The sequence below is a fragment of the Chenopodium quinoa genome, unplaced genomic scaffold (genome assembly GCF_001683475.1).
Source record: "Chenopodium quinoa cultivar QQ74 unplaced genomic scaffold, ASM168347v1, whole genome shotgun sequence".
In the NCBI taxonomy this organism is placed as follows: Eukaryota; Viridiplantae; Streptophyta; class Magnoliopsida; order Caryophyllales; family Amaranthaceae; genus Chenopodium; species Chenopodium quinoa.
Genome location: NW_018742630.1, coordinates 2559955 through 2583523, shown reverse-complemented (window position 1 = coordinate 2583523; position 23569 = coordinate 2559955). Strand labels below are relative to the sequence as shown.

General features: G+C 35.3%; 1 protein-coding gene across 2 annotated transcripts; it reads right to left on the bottom strand.

Annotated features, from left to right (window-relative positions):
* Positions 1-1426: 1426 nt before the first annotated feature.
* LOC110721851 (alpha-aminoadipic semialdehyde synthase-like) lies at positions 1427-14378 on the bottom strand. Of its 2 annotated transcripts, none has more exons than XM_021901060.1 (26): positions 14263-14378; positions 13803-13855; positions 12400-12666; positions 12224-12310; positions 12002-12131; positions 11252-11425; positions 10846-10928; positions 9691-9795; positions 9504-9579; positions 8803-8974; positions 8389-8485; positions 8065-8231; positions 7866-7923; positions 7528-7668; positions 6948-7295; positions 6314-6394; positions 5820-5885; positions 5019-5136; positions 4482-4611; positions 3761-3840; positions 3329-3487; positions 2986-3220; positions 2737-2845; positions 2398-2559; positions 2232-2301; positions 1427-1766 (listed from the first exon to the last, which is right to left on the bottom strand). In XM_021901060.1, exons 3-26 carry the CDS (start codon positions 12646-12648, stop codon positions 1714-1716), a joined length of 3150 nt encoding a protein of 1049 aa, XP_021756752.1. In that variant the 5' UTR covers positions 12649-12666; positions 13803-13855; positions 14263-14378; the 3' UTR covers positions 1427-1713. The 2 variants fall into 2 exon arrangements, with proteins under 2 accessions (XP_021756752.1, XP_021756751.1); XM_021901059.1 differs by lacking the exon at positions 14263-14378 and adding an exon at positions 13972-14201.
* Positions 14379-23569: the final 9191 nt, after the last annotated feature.

Below are 23569 nucleotides of genomic sequence, written 5' to 3'. Positions count from 1 at the left end.
TGCCTACAGGAAACTGGTATAATCAAATAAGGCCTAAAGTAACTTTTAAAGTTTTAAACCCGTTTGTTTCTAGAAACAGAATTCTCCTCGATGTGTAAGGGTATTTCGAGTATGTCCAATATCTGATGTCCAAATGTACTTGAGCCCCGCCTTGTAAGGGTGTCTGAGAGCTACACAGGAGTTGACTCGGGAACGCCCCTCTGACGTTTAAGTCAGTGAATACAAGAGAGAGAATGAGATATTAGAAAAAGTTACCTATCATTAATCATTTACTGCTATTTATATATATTTTTTCAGGTGGCAAAGTTGTACTTTGTTGAACAGATTAAGGATAAATATATACTTTATGATGATTAATGGATGATTATGATGGCAAAAAAAAGAGTGTGACTACTAACTAAATGATAAATTCTCTTCAAAGTTTTCTTTGCTTTTACAAAGTAGATAAGTATGAGTATATGATAAATTTAAATTGCTTTAATTTTTATACTATAATCTTTTTTTTACGGTAAGATGAAAGAGCGGTACTGAACTGACACCTCTCACGGGCCAGTCCAGATTATTTTTTATACAGTAAATAATGTGTCTAAGAGGCCAGAGAAAAAAAAAGAGTATACATTATATTTAATTTATGTGATAATAAAACCAATATACTGATGTCAACTAAGTTGGTAACAATTTTTTTTACGGTAAGGAGAAGGACCCTGACCGAAAACTAAGTTGGTAACTTGGTACAGTAAATCTCATCTACTATTTCTCCTTTGTATATATGTGTAGGCACATAAAATTTATATAAGTGCCACATCGAATTTTATATAGGTCAAAAATCAAATTGTTGACTTAATGGTTATTTGACTGTTAAATTAAATTATTTAATTTGGGTGAAAAATATTAAATTAGCCCTTTAATTTAATACGTTCTTTTTGAAGGTTAGAACTCAATAAATGGGTTAATCTATAATAGAAGGGTCACGATTACCAAGTCAAAATCCCAATACAAATATGACCCTAATCCTAGGGGTCACTCACTCTATAATAGAGCTCTCTCTATTTCATTTGAGAAGAGGAGGAAACAAGAACACTGCATCATAAAACAACCTCTCAAAACCCTAAACGCGCATCACAAGTTTGTGCAGTTTAACCTCTACATCAAATAGTTTTTGATCGAGATCAATCCTCGACGGCCCTCAATCAAGAATTCAAATCAAAGGTCTACATCAAAAATAAGTCAAAGCTCTGCATCAACTATCTTCGATCGAGATTAAGCCTTGACGGCCCTCAATCAAGAATCAAGTCAGCTCGTGAAACACGTCAAAGTTTCATTTGTTTTGAATCTATATTTTGCAGATTTAAAATTTGTGTTTACAATATGGAGTTTTTACTTTTAAAAATAAAAATAAAAAATTAAATCCAACCACAAAATGCTGTGAAGAAAGAACATTGATTTCGGTACCTCAAATTGGTATTATAATTTGAATGATCCTTATAATTTGAAGGTGTTTAACTGTTATGATGTTGTATATAAATACATCTTACAGCTCTTGATCTGTCAGGGGCGGCCATGGCTAATTACAGTAGTAACATGAACTGTACAGAAAATCTGACAAACGTCGTGGTTTAGAGCCTAAATTTCAATGAACTAATTGGGTTTATTGGACTAAATATATACGAGGATTAAATTAGTTGATTGAAACTGGTAGATATATACTGAGATTCATTCTATCTTCTCCAACAAGTTGATTCCACATGCTTGTATCAAATCCAGCGCTGCAAAAACCAAAATATATGTGCATCAGGTTGATGTAAAAGGCGAAGGTAGAAAATGGCATAAACAGTTTGGTGTAGAAATATGTAATGTGATGGTTAGAAAGGAAACTACATCCCCATGCATGAAGAACAGGACTGTTTTTATGCATGGTAATATGAATTTCTAGTAAGTAACCTCTTGTAACGCCCTAATATTGATGTTCTGCCCGTTTTACTATATTCTAATTGAACTTTCATGCATATCAGATAAGGTGGAAATGTTTCACTTGAAAGAAAATGTCACAGTGGATTAATGACGACCTATATTGTACGTGAGGCAAAAAGAGCAACAAGATGAAATTACAAATTGGAAGTTTAAAGAATTGGATATGGTCCGTTCTTCAATGAAGTTTTAGTAGAATCTGTTTTTTCTCAGAGATATGTGCACACATGATTCTAATGAAATACATAGTAGTTTAGATTTACCTGGAGCATAAACTTCCTGTTCGATGGGCCTCAAAACTCCTCTAGACTTTATCTTGTTTGAAAGCAAGAGCTGTTATTTCACACCCAAAAGTAAAGGGGAAGAAGATCAGCCTTAAAGCATTTGTTTGAGCAATACAACAGAAAAGATGACGGTGAAAGATGTTACCAGGGCTCCAATTGCTACAGGAACTCCTACAGTCAGTGCCATGGCAGTTGTCATTCTTCCTTTTTCGGTCTTTCCAAATTCCAAGAGAGTTGCCTGGTGTTTCTCTATCTTTTGGGATTCTGGGAATTCTACCTCAATTTCATGATACAGAAGGACCATATCCTGATAGACCCACAGTCATGATAATAAATTACAAAACAAGAAAATTGCATAAATTATATACACAGGCAGATGAGTACAGTTATTTTTTATGAATGAACTCTGGGTAGGTTTTCCAACATAGCAAAGGGATGTCACTACAGCAAGTAAAGGTTCAGTACAGTGCGTGAGGAGTAGTACCTGCTCTATGATAGAATAAGAAAGTCTTTCTTCCATGCGGAGACAAGCGACATCAAATGCACTCTTGCATGTAGAAGGTATTAATGTATGCTCACAAAATCCCAGGAATCTAGTCAAGAAATTAAAAGAATCAAGCAACCAGTTATCATCACAAGAGAACAGGGAAGAAGCTATGAGTTATCAAAGGACAGCTTAGAGCCTTAGACTCCTACAAACTCAATATCAGCACAGAAATACTTCTAAACTCACATGATTGTCCTGGCAGTCTTTAAGGCAACTGCTTGTTCTTTGCAATGTCCAAGTGATATGATCCTTTCTGCAATATCAGTCTCTCCGATATCAGAGCCTGATAAAGTCTCCTCAATATCAAGGAGCTTCAGTGTAAATGTTACAAAAGTAGGTCTCTCGGAACTTTTAAGGATTGTTTGAGCTTCAGTGTCAAAGAAACCAATCCTTGCTAATGTCCCCATAATCTCACCGAAACCTGGAGCAGAATTAATTAAAACTTCAGTAACAAACTATGTTTCGCTTCCACAATGTCAAGTTTTAAATGGCCTAGATAGCAAAGTCAGAGCTAAAATGATTGCCATGCCTTCATAACGAAGAGTTCCTCGGAAGATTGTTGATACTTCATCTCCAATTTTATAGATGTCTCCATAAATCAGAGAGTTACGATTTGGAAGGACTTCTAATGCAAAAGCTGGAAAGTCAGGCAGCCGAAACCTCACAGCTGAATCATACAGATTATCCCCTGCAGACCAAAAATAAATAAAAATGGATTGTGAAATAAATTTATAGTACAAAGCATTTTCCAAGTATATTCAAAGAAACCTTGAGAAATATTCAAGGCAGCTTGATGTATAGAATTTGGACAGAGGCTAAGTTTAACCATAATTATTAGAACAAAGGCAGCTTTCACCAAACACAGGATTCAAAATTCTTTTTAACTGAAGAGTGGGTGGAGGCGGTAGAATAAGCCTGGGATAAATATTGAATTAAACTTTCAAACATTACGGGAGCTTACCATTAACTTGTTTCACTTCTCCATGAGATCTATATGTGGCAGGATTACGGCCAGCTCTCAAAGCACCAGCAGGGTTCCAACTGAATGCACAAAAGGAGGAAATAAGTATTATATGTGGGCGACAAACTTCGAGCTTTTGCAAAATAAACATTTGTTGATTCTAAAACAGGTTCGTTCTTTGAAAGGTATTTCCGCAAAAGCTTTCAAGTAGTGATTAGTAAATTGACTGCTAAAGTTGAAAGTAAAATTCGGTGAGGTAGTGATTTAAGGTTGAAGTAGCTTTCAATTATCATCTATATGTTAGTTACTGTCGACTGGCCTTGCTGCTACTATTTGTGTAAAATATTCTAACAAAAAGATAATTAGGTATCAGATTTTAATTCAAACTGCTCAAATATTTAAGCAGAAATAACTAGCATTTGATTACAAGCCGCAAAAATTACCATTTTTTCCTGCGGCATTGTCAGTTTTGTGCACCTTATCTTAGGCAAGGAGCCAAGGAGGTAAAGAATTTTGTAATTATTACACAGATTAACTGGAATCATGTCAACAGTTAATAACATATTTAAGGAGGAACTGATGATTCATGTCATCAGTTCTTTTATATATACCAATCTCTATGTTTACATGCATTGAATACATAAGGCAAACCCCTCTCCCCCCTCCCCCCAAAAAGAAAAAAACTTTCTTGGTATAACTGAGATATAAAGGGGACACACACCTGAATTTATAGGCTAACGGATTGTTGGCGGCTGCTGGAGACGGAAGACCTCCACAATAAGAAGTAAATGAACAAACTTTTCCCCCTTTGGTATGTGCTTCGTTTATCATTTTCATTGCCAGCATGTGATCTGCAACACTTAAAATGATTACATTGGATAAATGTCAAATGCATACTCAAGAATTTGCAAAACCAAAGTTGAGGATGTATTCAGAGGCTGGTTAAGTCTTCTCTACAGTCCTTCACATTAACAGTTTATCATCTATCACAAGTATACAAAGTAAAAGTCCATAATCCAAATGAGCTCAGGTTTCCGATCTTGAGATGTGTTACTATTAGTGCAGTACACAGGGAAATGAAGACATTCACTAAAGATGGAATCTGATGTATAGAGCTACTATGAACTTTCCATTTCATCTATTAATAAAATGTCAAGATCTATGGGGGAACCCGCGGGGGGGGGGGGGGGGGGGGGTGGGGGGAAAGGAAAAAAAAAAAAGAAAAAAAAAAAAAAAAAGAAGTTCATTGTAGATTTACCTATCCCAGGATCAAGGCCCATCTCACCAATAACTGTTATATCAGCATCCTTCGCATCTTGATCAAGCTTCAACAGAGAATCATCAACATAGCTAGCAGTAACCAGATGCTTCTTAAGCTGCATCGTGAAAATAAAAGAATTCATATGATTGTATATGCAATTTTACATGATTAGCTGAGTACTGTATTGCTGCCATCAATGTTCCATTGTTGCTGGATGCAGCACACTTTTTGTAACATACAAAATTCTATATTAAGCGCTAGTCTAATCATCCTATGGACCAATAAACATAGTATTTAAGTATTTAATGATGTGTTACTGCAGACTGAGACATTGAAACAGGTAACATGCCAGCAGTTGCTAGTTTTGCTACCATCTTTAGCAAACAGCTTATTACATGAAATTATAATAATTAACAATTCTGCTTGCAAGTAATGTTGTATATCAGCTAAAATTGAAGCCTAGAAAAGGGGGCAGCATCATTTAGTCCAGAAAATTGTATCACTGCCCTAATAATCCGAATCTGAACATGCATACACAATCACACACAAAAAGCCACACCACTGCAAGACCTTACTCTCTTTATATTCCCACATAGCCAATATGTTTATTTGACCTAAGAGTTGAATATGAATACTTTTCCTCATCATTTAGGTGTAACTGCTTGTATTACTTTGCATTTTTTTTTTTTTTTTTTTTTTGACAAATAGACAGTTCCATATACATATGCATGGTAGTTAGTAATCAGATAGCTTACGGGGTTGGAAAAAAACATGAAATAAATTATAAACCAAAGGTACCTCAATACAAGCTTTCGCTATTGCAACATGGCAGCTCGGAGGAAGTAGACTAATAACAACTTCAACCTGAGATTCACACAGCAATAAGTTTCATCTTTTAAAATCACAATACAAGCTTATAAGCCTTGAAATTAAATAACAATGGAGCAGAAATCTCACTGTTAAAGCAGAATTCTATGAGATGCCACCTCTATATATATATATATATATATATATATATAGGTAAAATCTTTAAAGCATATGGCCTGATATATTAGCTTATTAGTCTATAAATATACATAGTTGTGGCTTTTCCACCAGTCATCCGCAGTCAGAATTTAGATTATAAGAGAAGGTTGTGAATATATACAGAGACATAAAGTGGTTAAGATGCCTATCCAAATGTAACTAAAAGCAAGGCAAACCTCTGGAAATTTTCATTCATAATCATATCACACAGTTATGATTATTTCCTTAAAGCAAAGTGCAGTCTCTTTAAGATTTTTCAAAATTACCTGTGAAACATACTTGTGCAGACTTTCTTTGTCTGACACATCTAGCTGCACAGCAATAGCATCTGGAATACCTTGGATGACCTACAGACAACATACATTACAAGTTCAATATAGCACCTGAATCTGAGTTTTATTCTAGCCTGCTAGGGATAATCTATGAATGAACCAAATATGCAACAGACATTCTAAGTTGAAACAGCTACATAGCTCAAACGGTCAACCCACTTGGTTCACTGTCACCATTAATACAAGCATAACATGGCATTTTGATTGTATGATATGTTACGTGTTTTATGGAGATCTATCCCAAATTGAGTACCATTCACCAAAATAAAATGCATTGCAAAGATCTTGAGAGGAATTTATGGGAAAATCAAACAAACAAGACAATTACAAATATTATTTTGGGACAGGTGGAGAATTTTGTTTTAAAAGCATCCTAGGATTTTAATTTTGACAATATTATCTTTAAAGGAGTGCTGAAAAATAAAATTAGCCACAGTGCCATCTACGGCTCAATGAAATTAAGAAAGCTACAAGGGAAGATGTTCTGATGACTGATTTCATTTATATCTGAATGACTTAAATGCCAACAACATAAAGAGATTTTGGATGATAATATTTTCCAACACACCTCTTCAGCGTCCTTTAGATATAGAGATGCAACAGTGACTTGGATATCATTTTCCACATCAATATTCAAATCCATGCACTTCTCAAACAAAGGGCAAGAAGAAAGGTCTTTGATAGATACTAAAAACTCAGCAGCTGGTTGGCATACGCGACCAGCACCAAGAATTAGTACTCCTGCTTTTCTTTTTGTCTGATTTCCATGATCTAAACCATTCTCCTGGATCTTGCCAACAGTCAGGGAAAATTTGTTTGGTTGATTCTCTACAGTCCCCTTTTTTCCCCTTATATTGGCAAGAGATGTTAACGAATCAATAATTTGGTCCAAAACTTTGCTATCATCAGCTCCAACCTGTCACAAACATAACAAAATCACAAACAAAAATGAAGCAATAATCAATCAACTAGAAGCATGAATCAAGATGTAACTCATGAAAGACTATCAAACTAATGAGATAAGAGTGCTCCCACTAGTCTTTTATTATCCGGTTTTTTGGAAAATATAATTAGAACTTAAAAGAAGATTAGTTTTTATTAAATATCGAAATAAAAAATGGGGATGGGAGTGGTTCAGAGTTACATACTTCAAGCTCCGAGTATGAAGTAGAATCAGCACTCTGGCCGACATGACATTTCACCAAGCGGAAGGAGCCTCCTGCTGCTTCAATTCTATCCAAAGCCTCGTTTATCAAAAAGTCATCAAACAGATGACCACTCAAAGACACCTGCCCAAATTACCAATTATTCCTATATAGAGGAAATTATTGCTGAAATGAAAGGTTCCATGAAACCAAATGATCAACCCTACGGTCCAAAAGATAATTTGAATAGGATAACTTACACTGGTTTCAGTGAACTATAGAGCATAAAGTAAAGGAAAACTGTATGAAGCGTGAAATGGAAACTAGTTACAGAAAGTTACCAATTGCGTGTGTGTTTTCTTATTAGGATGGAAATCTGGCAGATTCTGGGACAATTCACTGCAAAATATGAAAACAAAGAAGAAAAAAAGATGTTCATATCATATTATGATGTAACCCAAATTTGGAAAAGGGGAAACCATGTAAAATAGGGTAACAGATAATCTATTGACAGAAGACACAAAAGATTCAGAAGCTTACTCTGAAGCAGATTCTCGCATACGAGGAATATACTCATATAAGGGTGTAAGTGCTCCCCTGTGTACTATACAAGCTTGTTTCAAATGGGGAGGTAGAACATCAAAATCTTTTGTGGAAGCCAAGTGACCAATAAATTGTGACAGGATAGTGCCAAAATGTTGGGAAGCCTTTACACATAAGCACATATTGTTAGAGAAAAATGTGTTACTCCTTAATACTTATGACTTAAACAGCCATTTTCCAACCCAGAATGAACCAACATCTCTTAAACAAGCTATAAAATGCCAAAAAAAAAAAAATCTATCTTTACAACATATAGCATACCTCTTTGGCAAACTCAGTAGGGAGGATGTCGACAGCTGAGCATATTACACCAGTACCCTCCATGTCATAATGGTATGATTCCGTCAGTGGATCAAACCTGCAGACAGTAAATTTTATAACATGAGCCCAATTTCAGTCAACTGATATAGGGAAGTCTACATCTGCAAGTCTAATCTACAGCCTACTTACTATTTACACTACACCAAGGATTTCAATCCTATATGGCCTCCAGGTTTATTTGAATTTCTACTGATTTTGCCAGAGTTTTTTACAGTTTGATACAAATAATCTCCTAGAAACTAATCATCTTGTCAGCTGTACAGATGAAGAGAACTAGGGTGAACTAAGAAATGAGGCAACCAAGTTACATGTTTGCATTTCCTAAATTGTAAAAAGAAACTTTGATCATGTTACCTAAAAAAAGGTGAGTCAATGGTGGTGGCTTGGTTAACAAACTCAATGGATCCTCCTATGTCACATGTGATATCGGCAATACCAACAAGTGGACATCTTTGGCTCTTTAAATCTTGAAGCTGCTTGGTGGTCAGAAACCTAGGAAATCTTTGTTCCCAGTACATGCAATTGACTGTTCCCAAAAAAAATCAAGTAATAAATAAGAAATCAAATTACACAGAGACAATACAAACTATAAATAGCAGAAAATTTTCATTTTTTAGCATAATTGGATCAGTCGATAGTTTTATTTTTCCTTAGAATTTTCTGAGAAGTGGTGAAATGTTTTTCCATAATCTGAAAAGAATTTTTAAATCCAAGGATTAATTATGCTCAACTCCCTTTCAAAGTTACTAGTAGTAATGTGTATACTAAATGGAATAGCTAGAATGCACTGACAGTGACTGGGAAGATTATGTTCTATTTTCAGTCCAAACTCTAAAGCATCTATGGATTGGGACTCGAGAAGTCGAGAGTCTATAACTATAAAAGCATCTCACTTAATAATAATCAATGGAAAAAATATAGCACTGCACTAGCACAAGTTATTCAGAGTCCAACTGAGAATTAATAATAATAATACAATATTCCTATAATGGAAACAAAAAATGACTCTGAGGTTCATAACAATTGACAGATTAAAATGGAAATAAGTCACACACCAATGACAGATGCATATGGAGCAATTCTTTCATGGAAAATTGGAGAGTAATGCTCTGGGTGTGAGTAGTAGTCAGCCTGAATAGAAAAAAAAAAATGCAGTGTTAGAGAAACTTTTACATAAATTGCCATAATAATGAAATTGTTTCAAAAATTTCAACACATTTTTGAGGGAGGGAAGAGCATTACTTTATCGAAGATTTTACTTGGGTCTTTTGGTTCAACCATATCTTTACTCGTTACAACACAACCATATACTTTGAAGAGTCTCTTTGATCCCTGAGATTGCTGATTCTGGCATCCAGTATGAAATATGTCAAGGGTGCTAAATAGGTAGAAAAGCAACAGTAGACCTAGAACAAATAATCTTGAGCATACAACAGACAAGCGAAAGAAATTTCCACTTTAAACACAGATTATATACCCAGTGAAAAGCTTATATTTTTCATCGCAAGCTAAAAATTGAAACAACGAACAGCTAAGAGAAGACAAGGGACCAGGACACTCTGCCTAAACACTCTCCACAGAGCATGCAGACGTGCCATTATTGTTAATTAACATAGTATGTCCAGACAGGCAGACAGCCAGTTTATTCTCAGGATTATGTTATTATAATCATTTCAGGTACAGTTGCGGTAAAGATTTTAGGCAGACATCCCAAACTGCTTACTGTCATTCTTTGACTTTTATTTCATAATAAGGTGTAATGTTTGACACATGAGCAGCCAACAGAGTACACAAATAAAAGGGCAAGGTGTCCTCAGAACACCAAACACATATCACACAAGTTAGCCCAGTTCCTTTGAATTCTCCTTCCGGTTAACTGTTACCCAAAATATTAAATTAGTTAAAAATTTATTCCCACAATTTTGAGAAAGCAGAAAATTAGAAAAGCATCAACATCTCAAAAAGGTCATAAAAATATTCTCTGATTTGCAATGGAGTAAAGCTACCTTTTAGTTAACCTCACTCCACAATAGAGATGTGATATTGCTAAATGATTTTTGGAAAATGTAAGAAGCTAGTATATTACATAAAAATGATGAACAGAAAAAGTCCGTCACACTTCTTAAAATAATAAAAGATCATGCTTGGATTTGCATGATACCCCTATTGTAATAAGTGAAGGGGAGAGGGAGGGAGCATACAATTAAAACAAAGGATCCTTAGTTAATCATGTAAATATTTCAAAAAAACGAAAAATTACTTAGGACAATGTGACAAGTCTTGATGAAGGGAGTGCATTCTATTATGCGCCTAATGCTACACAAAAAATTTTGTATACACTTATCGGTACTCTTAAGTCTTAAGTAGAACTACTACTCTTATGAATAGACTGATTACCTTTTCAAACAATTCTGGGAGTCTGCTAGGATCCACAAAGGTATGAGGAAGAAGCTTGAGTATCTCTTGTGCGCCTTGTGAAACTATGATAGATATCAAAACATATAACTTAGTCTCGGTAACAACAATGTCTCAACCAAAACCTAACCCACACATTGATCCAAACTTCCAACAGTTTCATAGAAAAAGGAAGTATAGGAAAGGAGTATGGTAAGTGAGAAACTGATCAAGAGACAGAAATAGTTCACTTATGAACAAAAAAAAAAAAGAATTAAGTTAATAAATCATTGAGTCGTTACATAGTTAACTAATTGTTGGGAAAAATCAAATCTAATACACTCTCATTATCATGCAGGAATGGAAATACATTCATAATTGGACAAGGATTACCAAGGCAGAGTAATACCATTTCCATTTCCAGTAAAGACAAAAACAAGAGGACAGATGCCAGATGGAAGACCGAGAGAGGAGATCTCTTCACCCACGGATATGATTGCAGCCTTAGCAGCAGCCAAAGAAGTATACATGTAAGATGAACCCAGGGAAAGGAAGGGTGTTGAGTATCCAAAACTAAGATAACCTGTAAATTTGTAAAATCAAGATCATTTAGACACAAAACAATAAAATTAGAAAGCCAGAGAACCAAATTGATGTGTCAATATCTGTATATTCCCTTAGTAATTAGGCAGAGATTCTTTTTCTTGATCAAAACATAAAATTAGAAGAAAAGTAATGAGAGAGGAAGGGTAACACAGCAGAGAACATTATTTTACAAAAATAAAAATTGACAGCTTCTTTGTTACTGCATGAATAAGGCTGTGTAGTACAACTTACAAAACTTACAACACTATGATGCTGTTTTTGCACTTACGATACTGAGCTGGGAAGGCAGAAGAGATACCAAGATAAATGATTTCTCTGTTAGTGCTCTATTGATGTACATACATGCTGCTGATGTCAGGATAATTGGATCTAAGTTATTCTTGCTTTTAGTGACTGATGCTGTGTTCTTATTACTTCTTATGCAATGTATTTTTTGGAGATCATATTACTAATAAATGTTTGAGCTTTCTAGCCCGGAGAAAGAGTGCTCAAATCTTCAAAGAATATTTCTACAAGAAAGCAGCTAAAGAAATAGAGTGGAGATGGAACATACGTTGTCCTAAGCCATGCAAAAAGTCGACCATTCCAGCTCTGCCGGCATATTTTCCAAATGCCAGTAACCTTTTCCCATGATCTCCAACAATGAGCTCATAGTCATACAAAGTTGCACTCTCTGCCAGAATCTACAAGTGACATATGTATAAGCTGCAGCACAACCATCACAATTCACATGAATCACATAGCAGGAAACACAACATAACATAGCTATACACACCTTGTCTAGCATAGGCATGCTTTCTTTCTGTGCTTTGTGGGTATGTGAAAAGAAAGAATAGGCTCTCTCAGGAAGGATCATCTCCAACTGCCGCCAAATGATTATTCATTTTAAAACCATTTTATGAAGAAAACAATAAGTGTATTCATTGGCAAGACAAGCATTAATCAAACTACCTTTGGTTGTTTGACTCCCACAATAAGACCACATTCTGATAAGTCCTCAGATACTTCACAGCCAACCTCTTCATAAAGGGCATCATGGTAGATTCTCTTGGTAGATGGCTGGACAATTATCCGAGCTACACCAGATTTACCTTTTCCAGTGTGTAGAAGTCGAGCACAATGAGCTGGTGTTAAAGGAGCTCGTCTTTCCCACTTGTTACAAGTTTCTGAAAGAATACCAAGAACTCCGTTTCCAAGCATGGTGTCACAATAAGTTACCTTAATGTAAGAACAGAAGCATAAGCAAATAGAAAATTGTACAAAGCATAGAGATTTAGAGGAAAAGGCATATAAGGACAGGATGACTCTTCAAAACCCAACACAAAAGCTAAAACCTCTAAACAAATTATGCTTGCTGTAGAAGTGATTTCGGTAGCTAAGCAGCCACATTGTCCTCACAGCTACAAGCAGCTTCAAATAACTTTACGAAACATCAGTTTATTTCTTAAAAGCCTGTATAAGTAGCCTTTTAGAAACAGATAGCAATATCATGGAGCCAGACCAGGGGAACGAACATACTTTGCTAACCAAAAACTGATCTCGGAAGCTGTCTTAATTGGCCAACTCGGTAAAAAATTCAAGAATCAATGCATAACTCAACTTTCCAACTGATCTGATACTTTGGCTTAACTAGCCAACTCTAAGGTGCACAAGGCTTTCGCCTAAGACAGTTGTATAATCACTTGCATAATACATTTTAGTCATTAACATTAGCCAAATCTTTCTTTAAAATCGTGTAGTAGTCCACGTGAAGAGGGCCAAATATATGCAACCTTCTCTCCAATGGAAACTTGATCACTGAACAAATGTAAGACTACTTCACTAGATATAATTTACGAGAAAGTTTTATAAGATACTCCTTCCGTACCTTACTTTTATTCATAATTTCATTTTGAATTAACCACAACAATTTGAATAATAATTTTTGTTTTGTATCACATCAACTGTCACGGCCACCCCACTAAATTAACCGACATGTATTAAGACACCGAGGGAGTAATAATGTAATACGATTATGTCGTAATCAACTATTATAGATTAACCCACAACCTTACAAATCAATGAATTATAGACAAATTGATTCCAATACAAAAAGAACAAGAATTAATTGGTTGACTTATTACTTCAGAAGTCATAAGACAAGAAAAGTATACACTTAGACACTTAGTCAAATGTACCCAAAATATAAACGAAGTATTTATAAATTAAATATAAAAACAAAATTAAAAACCCAAACTATGATTCAACCTTTTACAGCAAAAGTAAAGCTATAATCGAATATTCTCTACCTTTTTTAATCATTCCCAAAAAATATTATGGGAGAATCAAATTAAAGATGAAACGAGGAAGCTTACATGCAAATACTCTGAAATTGATTGTGATCTTGGTTTTGGCGTATTTTAATTTCCTGCAATAAAAATAAAATAAAAAGAATAAAATAAAAAGGATCTATCTTTTAGAAGAAACAATAATGGGTTTCAGTAACATTTCCTCTGTTAAACAAATATATAAATTGCAATTAACCTGCTGAAATTTCAAAAGCTAATTTCTTGGGATTTTTAAAATGCAATTCTGGAAAAATAATTCCTCCAAAAAACAACCCAGAAATTCCCAAAGATTTAAAGGGATGTATTTAATTTTATGATCAAAATTTTTGAAACGTTAAAGAAGATGATTTAACAATTGTTTAGTTGTCAACAAGTGTAAGCAGATTACACGAGTATATAAAGAGACGTATAAGACACTATCAACTATATCATCATCATCTTTGATAAAAATAATGAGATAAGTAAGACCAATCACTCAATCACATACTCTGTATTATTGGTACGATTAATTATAAAACGTGATAACTAATTTCGAATATAGGTAAACTCGATCGTTTATTATGAGATCAAGAGAGTATTTTAACATGAATAGGAAAGTAAAAGAACACGTGAATTGGTATTTGGTATATAGGTGGAGATAACGAAGGGAAAGTGATTTGCTATAAGCCTATAATAAATATACATTGACGTAGCATCCACGTGTGATTTGCTTGATCCTTAGAATTAGCTAAAAATTTTGGTTATGAGTTGGTTTGGTTTGTCAATTGTCAACTCATTTTTGGATTAATTAGCCACGTCAGTAGAAACTATGACCTAAGCACCTAACTATCCTCTTCTAAACGTATACTTGTAATTGTCAATAAATTCTTTTAGGTTTTTCTATATAGTAACCCTATTAATTTCACCATTCTATGTTGTGTCCCAACTTATATTACTTTTTACACTGTAATCCCAATATACATTTTGTTTCCATACGGTAACTTGTCGTTATCCCACTGTTAAAAAATTCCGTTAATGGGGCCCACTCTCTATTTATTAATATTGTTTCGGGGTTTTCTGATGTCCTGCGGGAGAGTTACAATTCTGAGACTGGAACCGGACGCCTGTACCTGCAAAACAAACGGATGCTCCGGACGATTGGAGATCCGCCTCCGACGGTCAAGTTAGCACCTGATTAAGGAATAATTAATGCGGAAATAAAAGTAATTGGGTCTCTCTAGGTGAGAGTGTTAAATGTGTGTAATCCCCCTTAATGAGGATTAATGGGCATATTTATATGCCTTGGGATGCGTGCCAGTACTAGGTTTAGGTTAAACTTAAGGCTGACTGGGCCTCCCACAATGATTGGGCCTTGTTGGCCGGTTTTCCCATTTGGCATGGGTGGACACGTGTCACATTGCAATTGGTCCAAGGAGGACGAATCTCTTGATGACACGTGGCAGACTCCTATTGGCCTACATGAAGGACACGTGGCGAAACCTGGCTGGCCCACGTGTCGGATGCTGATTGGTGGAGAAAAATCCCCTAATCAAATATTTTTTTTATCAATTTGCCCCCAAAACCTTTAACGGAAGGTTTTTCAACTCGCAAATCGATAAAAAAATATTAATAAATAGAGAGTGGGCCCCATTAACATAAAATTTTTAACGACGAGATAACGGCAAGGTTCCCGTATGGAAACAAAATGTATATTAGGGTTACGCGTGTAGAAAGTGATATAAGTTGAGGCACAACGTAGAAAAGTGAAATTAACAGGGTTACTATATAGAAAAACCCAATTCTTTTTGTTGGAAGTTTGATTGTAGGGAATACAAGTGGGCAGGTTTGATACTTCGTCGTTTCCATCGTATATTTGAAATTCGTCTTTGTTAGAAAGAGATGGCGACGGGGATGTATAGAGGTTTAAGTGGCAAATAAAAAATAAAGTGTATTTGTTAAAAACCCGAATGATATCAATGTGGTATTGAGTTTGATCACGTGCCACATATGAGATATTAAGAATGAGTAGTGGAAAGCTTGATAATTTCCATTGAGATATGAGAAGCCTTTATAGGCGTACAGTAGTAGGTTATAATAGCTAAGTATATAGAGAAGATATACACAAAGCTTATGATAGCCTGAATTTACATAGTACACCAGGGTATACCATGCTCATGGTACACCCTGCTGGAAATAACGGTAGTTTTTGACTTTTAATAAAATAAAAAAAAATCAAAATAATTCTCTACATAATTTAAGGGATTTGTTAGTTATTTTCCACATTAATAGTTTTCATAATTAGATTTTATATTTTTGGTGAGATATAATTACAATTTTGAAATACAGAGAGAATGATAGAGAGATTACAATGGTTTGGTAGCGTAGTTTGAATTTCTACATGATTCCAACTGTAAATCTATTGATAATACATATGACAATGAAGATTTTGATAATGTTGATGGTGAATTTGAGGAGTTTGTAATCAAATGACGAGAAGATTCTTTTTACTTTTATTTTTTTCTTATTTAAATTTTATCATTATAGTTATGATGTTGATGATAATGATAATGCACTTTTAAATTATTTAATTTCGTAAGTTGTGGGTTTTTATAATCAAAAGAGATTATATTTTTTGTAATTAAATTTCATAATTTATGGATATTTTAATAAAAGGAGTTTTTTTCTTAAAAAACTATTTTTGTATAATTTTCTGAGGTTGAAGATGATGTTCTTCTAATTATGATGAATGTTCTTTTTATCATTTATTTGTTCTATATTCATTTTGTTAATTATTATGGAATATGCTCTTTAATCTGATTAATATGTTCTTTGAATCTAAATTATATGTTCTTTACAATGCAAACTATGTTCTTTGAGGTATAATGTTCTATTTATTTGAATAATATGTTCTTCTATGTTCATGTTCTTTGTTTTAACTCTTATGTTCTTTTGAGTTTTAATTTCTAAGATGTTTTACTCCTTATATATATGTTCTGTTGTTACATCACTTATGTTCTTTATTTTATCCCTAATATTCTTTGATTTTGGTTCATATGTTCTTTGAGGTATTGAGTGATGCACATTTTTTTGGTATAGCATATGTCATTTTAAAATTAGTTTGTAAAGTCATTTTTAATTATTAGTATATTCATCTTAAATATTATTTATTAATTCTATGTTTTTCTTTATTAATTAACATTTAATAATTGTGTATTTTTTTTAATTCATGATCATGAAGATTCACGACGATATTCTTTTGGACATCATCTATTGATGATTGATTTTTAGATCCAAAGAACATCCATAATATTAATAAAGAACATGAAGAAACTATAATAACATTGTTTGAATTATCCCGTTTAAATTTAACTAGTATGGCGTAAGGACTAAATTTAAAGAACATTTTCATTATAAGCAATGAACATTTTATGACAATGAAAGTATATTACAATTACAATAAAAAAGACATGGACATTAAAAATATTTCATTAAAAGATCTAATAAAGATTATTATATGATATAAAGGTAGACATATGGAATAAAAATAGTATTAATAATTTATTGTATGTTACAAACAAATATAAAGTATATCATGTATTCTAATAAAGAACATTATAAAATATGTAGAGAACACAATAATTACACATGACCATAATTACACAAAAAAAAAAAGTATATCATGTATTCATGGTTACTCAGGTGGTTACACATGTTCTTTCAAACACAAATATTTTTAAAATTTGGTGAAAAAAAATATGAATGATGCTTTTAGAAAAAAATTTAAAGAGAGGGAATGAAATATGCTGTAGTATTTTGGATAATAAAATTTTGGAAATCAAATTTGAATTTTGAAATTAAATATATCTTGAATTATTTTGAGAAAAAATAATATTAGAGAAAGAAAATTATATTTAGAAATGATAACACGTTTATATATTCATTTTATATGTTATATTTGCGGGTTTTTATCATGTTTTCTACATAGTTTTAATCTTTTAGAGCTATTATTCTTTATATTTCAATATTGTTCTCCTTGGTTTGTTTTATTTTGATTTTTGTAGGAATTGGGCTAGATTTGCTAGAGGTTTGCTTTGATCGTGATTCGACTTGTTAAAGGGAGAAATTTACGTACAATAATGGACATGGCAGCCACCTCCACGGCTTGCCTGTGGGCGTACAACTCTCTCCACGGCCATCCTGTGGCCAACTCGTTTTCACATGGCAAAGAGCAGCTATGGCAGCCTTCTCCACGGCCTGCCTGTGGTCGAACACAGCTCTCCACAGTCTACCCGTGGTGGCTCCTAATTGCTGCGTTTTAGGACCTTAATTATGTTAATTTGGAGTCCTAAGCCCACTAAAATTCCTAGGATATATATAGACTAATAACAAGATAGAAAAGGGGGACTTTTATCATCACAATTATTCCAATTTATACGTTGGTTTTTCTTCTTGTTCTTCCAACTTTGTTCCATTGAAGATTAATTCAAGTTCTCCATTTATTCAAGTATTTCTTCTTCTCTTTATTTCTTATTATTATTATTGTTATGATGTTTTCTTTCGTTAATTATTTCGTTTATTTAATCAACATGTGTGAGTAGTTTTATAATCTAGAGTTAGGTTGAACCCTAATATGGATTAATACGTTGTTTGATTCTCAATCCCATATTTATTTTAATTTATAATTCCTCTTTATTAGGGTTGGTTTTATCATCAATGATTAACTAGAAATAGTATTATTAAATGTGATTAGGTTTACAATGAAAGTTGATTCTTAATCGATTTTAGAACCCTAATTAAAAGTAAGAATCTTTATGCATGAAAATAGCTAATTATTCTTGCTAGGACTTATGGGATGTTGTTCTTAATGTCTTTAATATGTATGACTCCATGAAAATAGGTATGATTGCATATTAGGGAAGCTATTAGTTGATCGAAAGAAACTCTTAGTATTTGTTGTAGGGAGCACCCGTCCTGTGGAATACTTTGATTTGATTGTGGGAAAGGGATTATTTTGACGTATTGATCTATATTAGTGGGGATTCCTAATTCTAGGTGTTTTAGTTTATATTAATCTTCGTGTTAATTTATTTTCTTAATATTTCGTAGTTAGTAGTTAATACTCTTCATCTTTGAATTTGTTACTTGCTTAGTAATAACTTGAGTCTAGATAGTTTAGGTGAACCATAGTCTCTGTGGGATCGACCCTGACTTACCCTGCTACATAATTAGGAGGTCTAGTTAGGTATTATTTTTGTTAGGTGTGCGACCGCCTATCAAATTTTGGAGACTTCATGGGACCATTCCCTTCTTCCTATGGAAATCGATATATTCTAGTGGTCGTTGACTATGTCTCAAAATGGGTCGAAGCAATTGCTACTCCAACCAATGATGCTCGCGTGGTAAGTAAGTTCTTCAAGAAAGTTATTTTCCCTCGTTTTGGTTTACCACATGTTTTGATCAGTGACAGGGGAACACATTTCACGGAGCATCGGTTTGAAGCAATGTTGAAGAAATATGGAGTATAACACAGACTTGGCATTGGCTATCACCCACAAACTAGTGGCCAAGTTGAAGTGTCAAATCGAGAGATCAAGTCCATCATCGAGAAAACTGTCGCACGAACAAGAAAGGACTGGTCTGTGAAGCTAGATGATGCATTATGGGCGTACCGAACGGCCTTCAAAACTCCAATAGGTACAACTCTATATAGACTTGTTTATGGAAAAGCATGCCACCTACCTGTTGAGTTAGAGCATTGAGCATACTGGGCCATCAAAAACCTTAATTTCAATGCCAAGGCAGCTGGTGAGAAGAGATTGTTACAACTTAATGAGTTGGATGAACTTCGACTAAAAGCCTATGAAAACTCGAAGTTATACAAGGAGAGGACGAAGAAGTGGCATGATAAGCATATTATGAGGCGAGAATTTCATGAAGGAGAACTAGTATTGTTATTCAATTCTCGATTGAAATTGTTTCTCGGTAAACTTCGATCAAGGTGGTCAGGCCCATTTCAGGTTCGAAAGGTTTTTCCATATGGTTCAGTTGAAGTTTGGAGTGAAGCTACTGGTTCTTTTAAGGTAAATGGGCAACGTCTCAAGCACTATCGAGAAGGCGAACCTATTGAAGCAAAAGCGGTTTTTACCGTTTTTGATCCTACTTCGAACTGAACGAAAAGGTGTTCGAGCTTAAGACCTTATAAACAAGCGCTTTTGGGAGGCAACCCATTCTTTTCTACTCTTAGATTATTTGTGATTCGTTTTTGCTAGGCTTATTTCGTTGCTTCGGCTATTTTCTCTTGTGTTTTTGATACTCTTTCTCTAGTTTTCTTGCTGCATGCCCACACGAAGCTCAGGTTCGGAAGATCTAGCACCTTTTGATTCTGAAATCGAAGCAACCGCAAGAAGACGGGCAGGTAGAAGAAGAAGGAGAAATCAAACCAATAGAAACATGGTAGACCAACCAACGAAATCCCTTTTGGAGTACGGTATTCCTGATACGACTACCGGAATCCTTTCTAGCATCGTAAGACCACCTGTGACGCTCAGCACTTCGAGCTCAAGCTGCAATTCATCCAGTTCATCTCCAATGATTCATTCGCAGGGCTACCACATGATTGCCCAGTAAGTCATATTGATAGCTTTTTGGAGAAATGTGATACCATGAAGATGAATGGTGTTACAGACGATGCTCTTAGACTTCGCCTTTTTCCTTTTTCATTACGGGATAGGGCAAAGGAATGGCTGAGAGATGAAGGTTTTGGCTCATTTGACACATGGGACAAATTGGTGAAGGCTTTCCTAGTCAAGTTCTTGGGACAGGAAAAGATTGCAAGGTTGAGAAACGAGTTATCCACTTTCAGGCAGTCAGATGATGAGTCCCTATATGACGCATGGAGGAGATTCAAGCGTTTGCAGAGACAATGCCCTCACCATGGTATTCCTGAATGGATGTTGATCCAAACTTTCTACAATGGTCTAACTCATGAGTTCCGAATCTACATTGATGCTGCATCTGGGGGCTCTCTCTTGACAAAGAACCCCACTGAAGCAAAGGAGCTTATAGAGAAGATGGCAGCCAACGATAATTATCATCCAGGAGGCCGAAACACTGTGAAAAAGGGAGGTAAACTTGATGTTGATGCCTTAACTATGCTAACCAGTTCTGTGCAGGCACTAACAAGCAGGTTTGATAAGTTCCAAGCTGGAACCTCTACTAGCCCACAGGAGTTGTGTCAATTGTGTAATGTGCAGGGTCATATTGCACCAGATTGCCCGCAGATTTCGCAGAATACAGAGGAGATGTCAATCGAGCAGGCCAATGCTTTCTACTCCTCTAACCCCAAAAGGCCCTATGACCCCTATTCCAACACCTATAATGAAGGATGGAAACACCATCCTAACTTTTCATACAAGAATACCCAAGCACAACAAAATCCACCTCAACCCAACAACTACAACCAACCACCACCTGGCTTCCAACAAAGACCACCCAACACCCAACAACCAATGCAACCACAACCTCAGAAATCTAGCCTTGAGGTGACGTTAGAGAGCTTTATAACCACAACAAATAGTGCCATCCAACACCAAAATAGCTCTATCCAACAGTTGCAGGCCCAGAGTAAACTCATGGAAAACCAGATAAGCCAACTTGCCAATCAAGTTAGCCAATCTTTAAAGATTCCAGGAACTCTTCCGGGCCAGACAGAACAACCTCAAAAAGGCCAAATGAATGTTGTTACCCTGAGGAGTGGAAAGCAATTGGAAGATCCTCCTACCAAGGAGCCATCAAAGGAGGTCGTTGAAGAAGCAGGTGCAAGTGAGAAGGAAGTTGACAACTCTAGGGTCGAGGATGAATCAAAGGAAGCACCACCAAAGCCACTTGCTTCGTATGTGCCTAAGGTTCCTTTTTCTCAAAGGTTAGCCCAAGCTAAACTTGAGAAAAAGTTCAGTAAGTTTCTTGATATTCTTAAAAAGCTTCATATTAACATTCCATTTTTAGATGCCATATCTGAGATGCCTTCTTATGCAAAATTCTTAAAAGATATGCTATCTAACAAGAAAAAGTTAGAAGAGAATACTACAGTTGCTTTGAATGCAGAGTGCAGTGCTATTTTGCAGAACACTCTCCCTAAGAAATTAGGAGATCCAGGTAGCTATTCGATTCCAGTGAAGCTTGGGGATATCGAAATCAACAGAGCATTGTGCGATCTTGGTGCAAGTGTGAGCCTCATGCCACTGTCCATATGTAAGAAGCTGCAAATGGGTGAACTCAAACCCACACGCATATCCCTGCAACTTGCAGACAGGTCAGTGAAGTTTCCTTTGGGTGTACTTGAGGATGTACCTCTTCGTGTAGGTAAGTTTTTCATACCCTGTGATTTTGTTGTGATGGAGATGGATGAAGATGTGAATGTTCCAATTATACTTGGTAGACCTTTCTTAGCTACCGCAGGTGCAATTATTGATATGAAGAAAGGTAAGATTACTTTTGAAGTAGGTGATGAGAAATTGGAATACTCACTTTTGAATGTTATGGGTGCTCCCTCTATGGGAGATACTGTTTGTCAGGTTGATGTGCTCGATGAGCTGCAAGGTGAGCAACTCCCTCTGAATCAAAAAGATGATGCCCTTGAGCAAGTGCTAATAGGGAAGGAAGATGATGATGGAGATTGGGAATCAAGAGAGTATGTCAGGCTGCTTGAAGAAGCAAAGGCCGACCCGAGCGTGAATCTAATCAGAGAGACACTGAATGTAATGAGTATTGGGGAGAGTACTAAGCCTCCCGAGGTAGAGTTGAAACCCCTCCCCTCTAACTTAAAGTATGCATATCTTGGTCCAAACAATTCATACCCTGTTATTGTTAATGCTGAACTCAAGGACACAGAATTGGAGCAACTGCTCAATGTTCTGAAAACATATAAAAGTGTTATTGGGTACACCATTGATGATATCAAGGGTATTAATCCTTCTTTCTGTATGCATAAAATCATTCTTGAAAACGATCATGCCTCTTCTATAGAACCTCAAAGAAGACTTAATCCAAATATGATGGAGGTAGTGAAAAAAGAGGTTCTGAAATTGCTTGCTGCAGGAATAATCTACCCTATCTCTGATAGCAAGTGGGTTAGCCCTGTACAAGTAGTACCAAAGAAGGGAGGTATGACCGTTGTCAAGAATGACAAGGGTGAGCCAGTCGCCACTAGGATTGTTACAGGATGGCGAATGTGTATAGATTATAGAAAATTGAATAAGGCCACCCTGAAGGATCATTTCCCCCTACCCTTTATTGATCAAATGCTTGAAAGGTTGACAAAGCATTCCTTTTTATGTTACTTGGATGGATATTCTGGTTTCTTTCAAATTCCCATCCGTCCTTGTGACCAGGAAAAGACTACTTTCACATGTCCATATGGCACCTTTGCATATCGCAGGATGCCATTTGGACTATGTAATGCCCCTGCCACTTTTCAAAGATGTATGATGGCAATTTTCTCAGGACTCATAGAAAATTCTATGGAAGTATTTATGGATGATTTCTCTGTCTATGGAACAACCTTTGATGTATGTCTTGAAAATCTTAAAAAGGTGCTCCAAAGATGTAAGGAAGTCAACTTGATTTTGAACTGGGAAGAATGCCATTTTATGGTGCAACAGGGAATTGTCTTAGGTCATGTTGTATCTAATAAGGGTATTGAGGTAGATAAGACTAAGATAGAGGTCATAGAGCGTTTGCCCCCTCTGAACTCTGTAAAAGGAGTTCGAAGTTTCCTTGGTCATGCAGGTTTTTACCGTTGTTTTATTAGGGATTTT

What these genes read in the sequence shown, in the direction of transcription:
- LOC110721851 (XM_021901060.1), bottom strand. Translation starts at nt 12,648, where the DNA reads ATGCTTGGAAACGGAGTTCTTGGTATTCTTTCAGAAACTTGTAACAAG. An exon ending in TTTGCATGGCTTAGGACAAC is followed by an intron (nt 11,426 to 12,001) that starts GTATGTTCCATC and finishes ACAAATTTACAG; the next exon opens with GTTATCTTAGTTTTGGATAC. An exon ending in TGCACAAGTATGTTTCACAG is followed by an intron (nt 5,886 to 6,313) that starts GTAATTTTGAAA and finishes TGTGAATCTCAG; the next exon opens with GTTGAAGTTGTTATTAGTCT.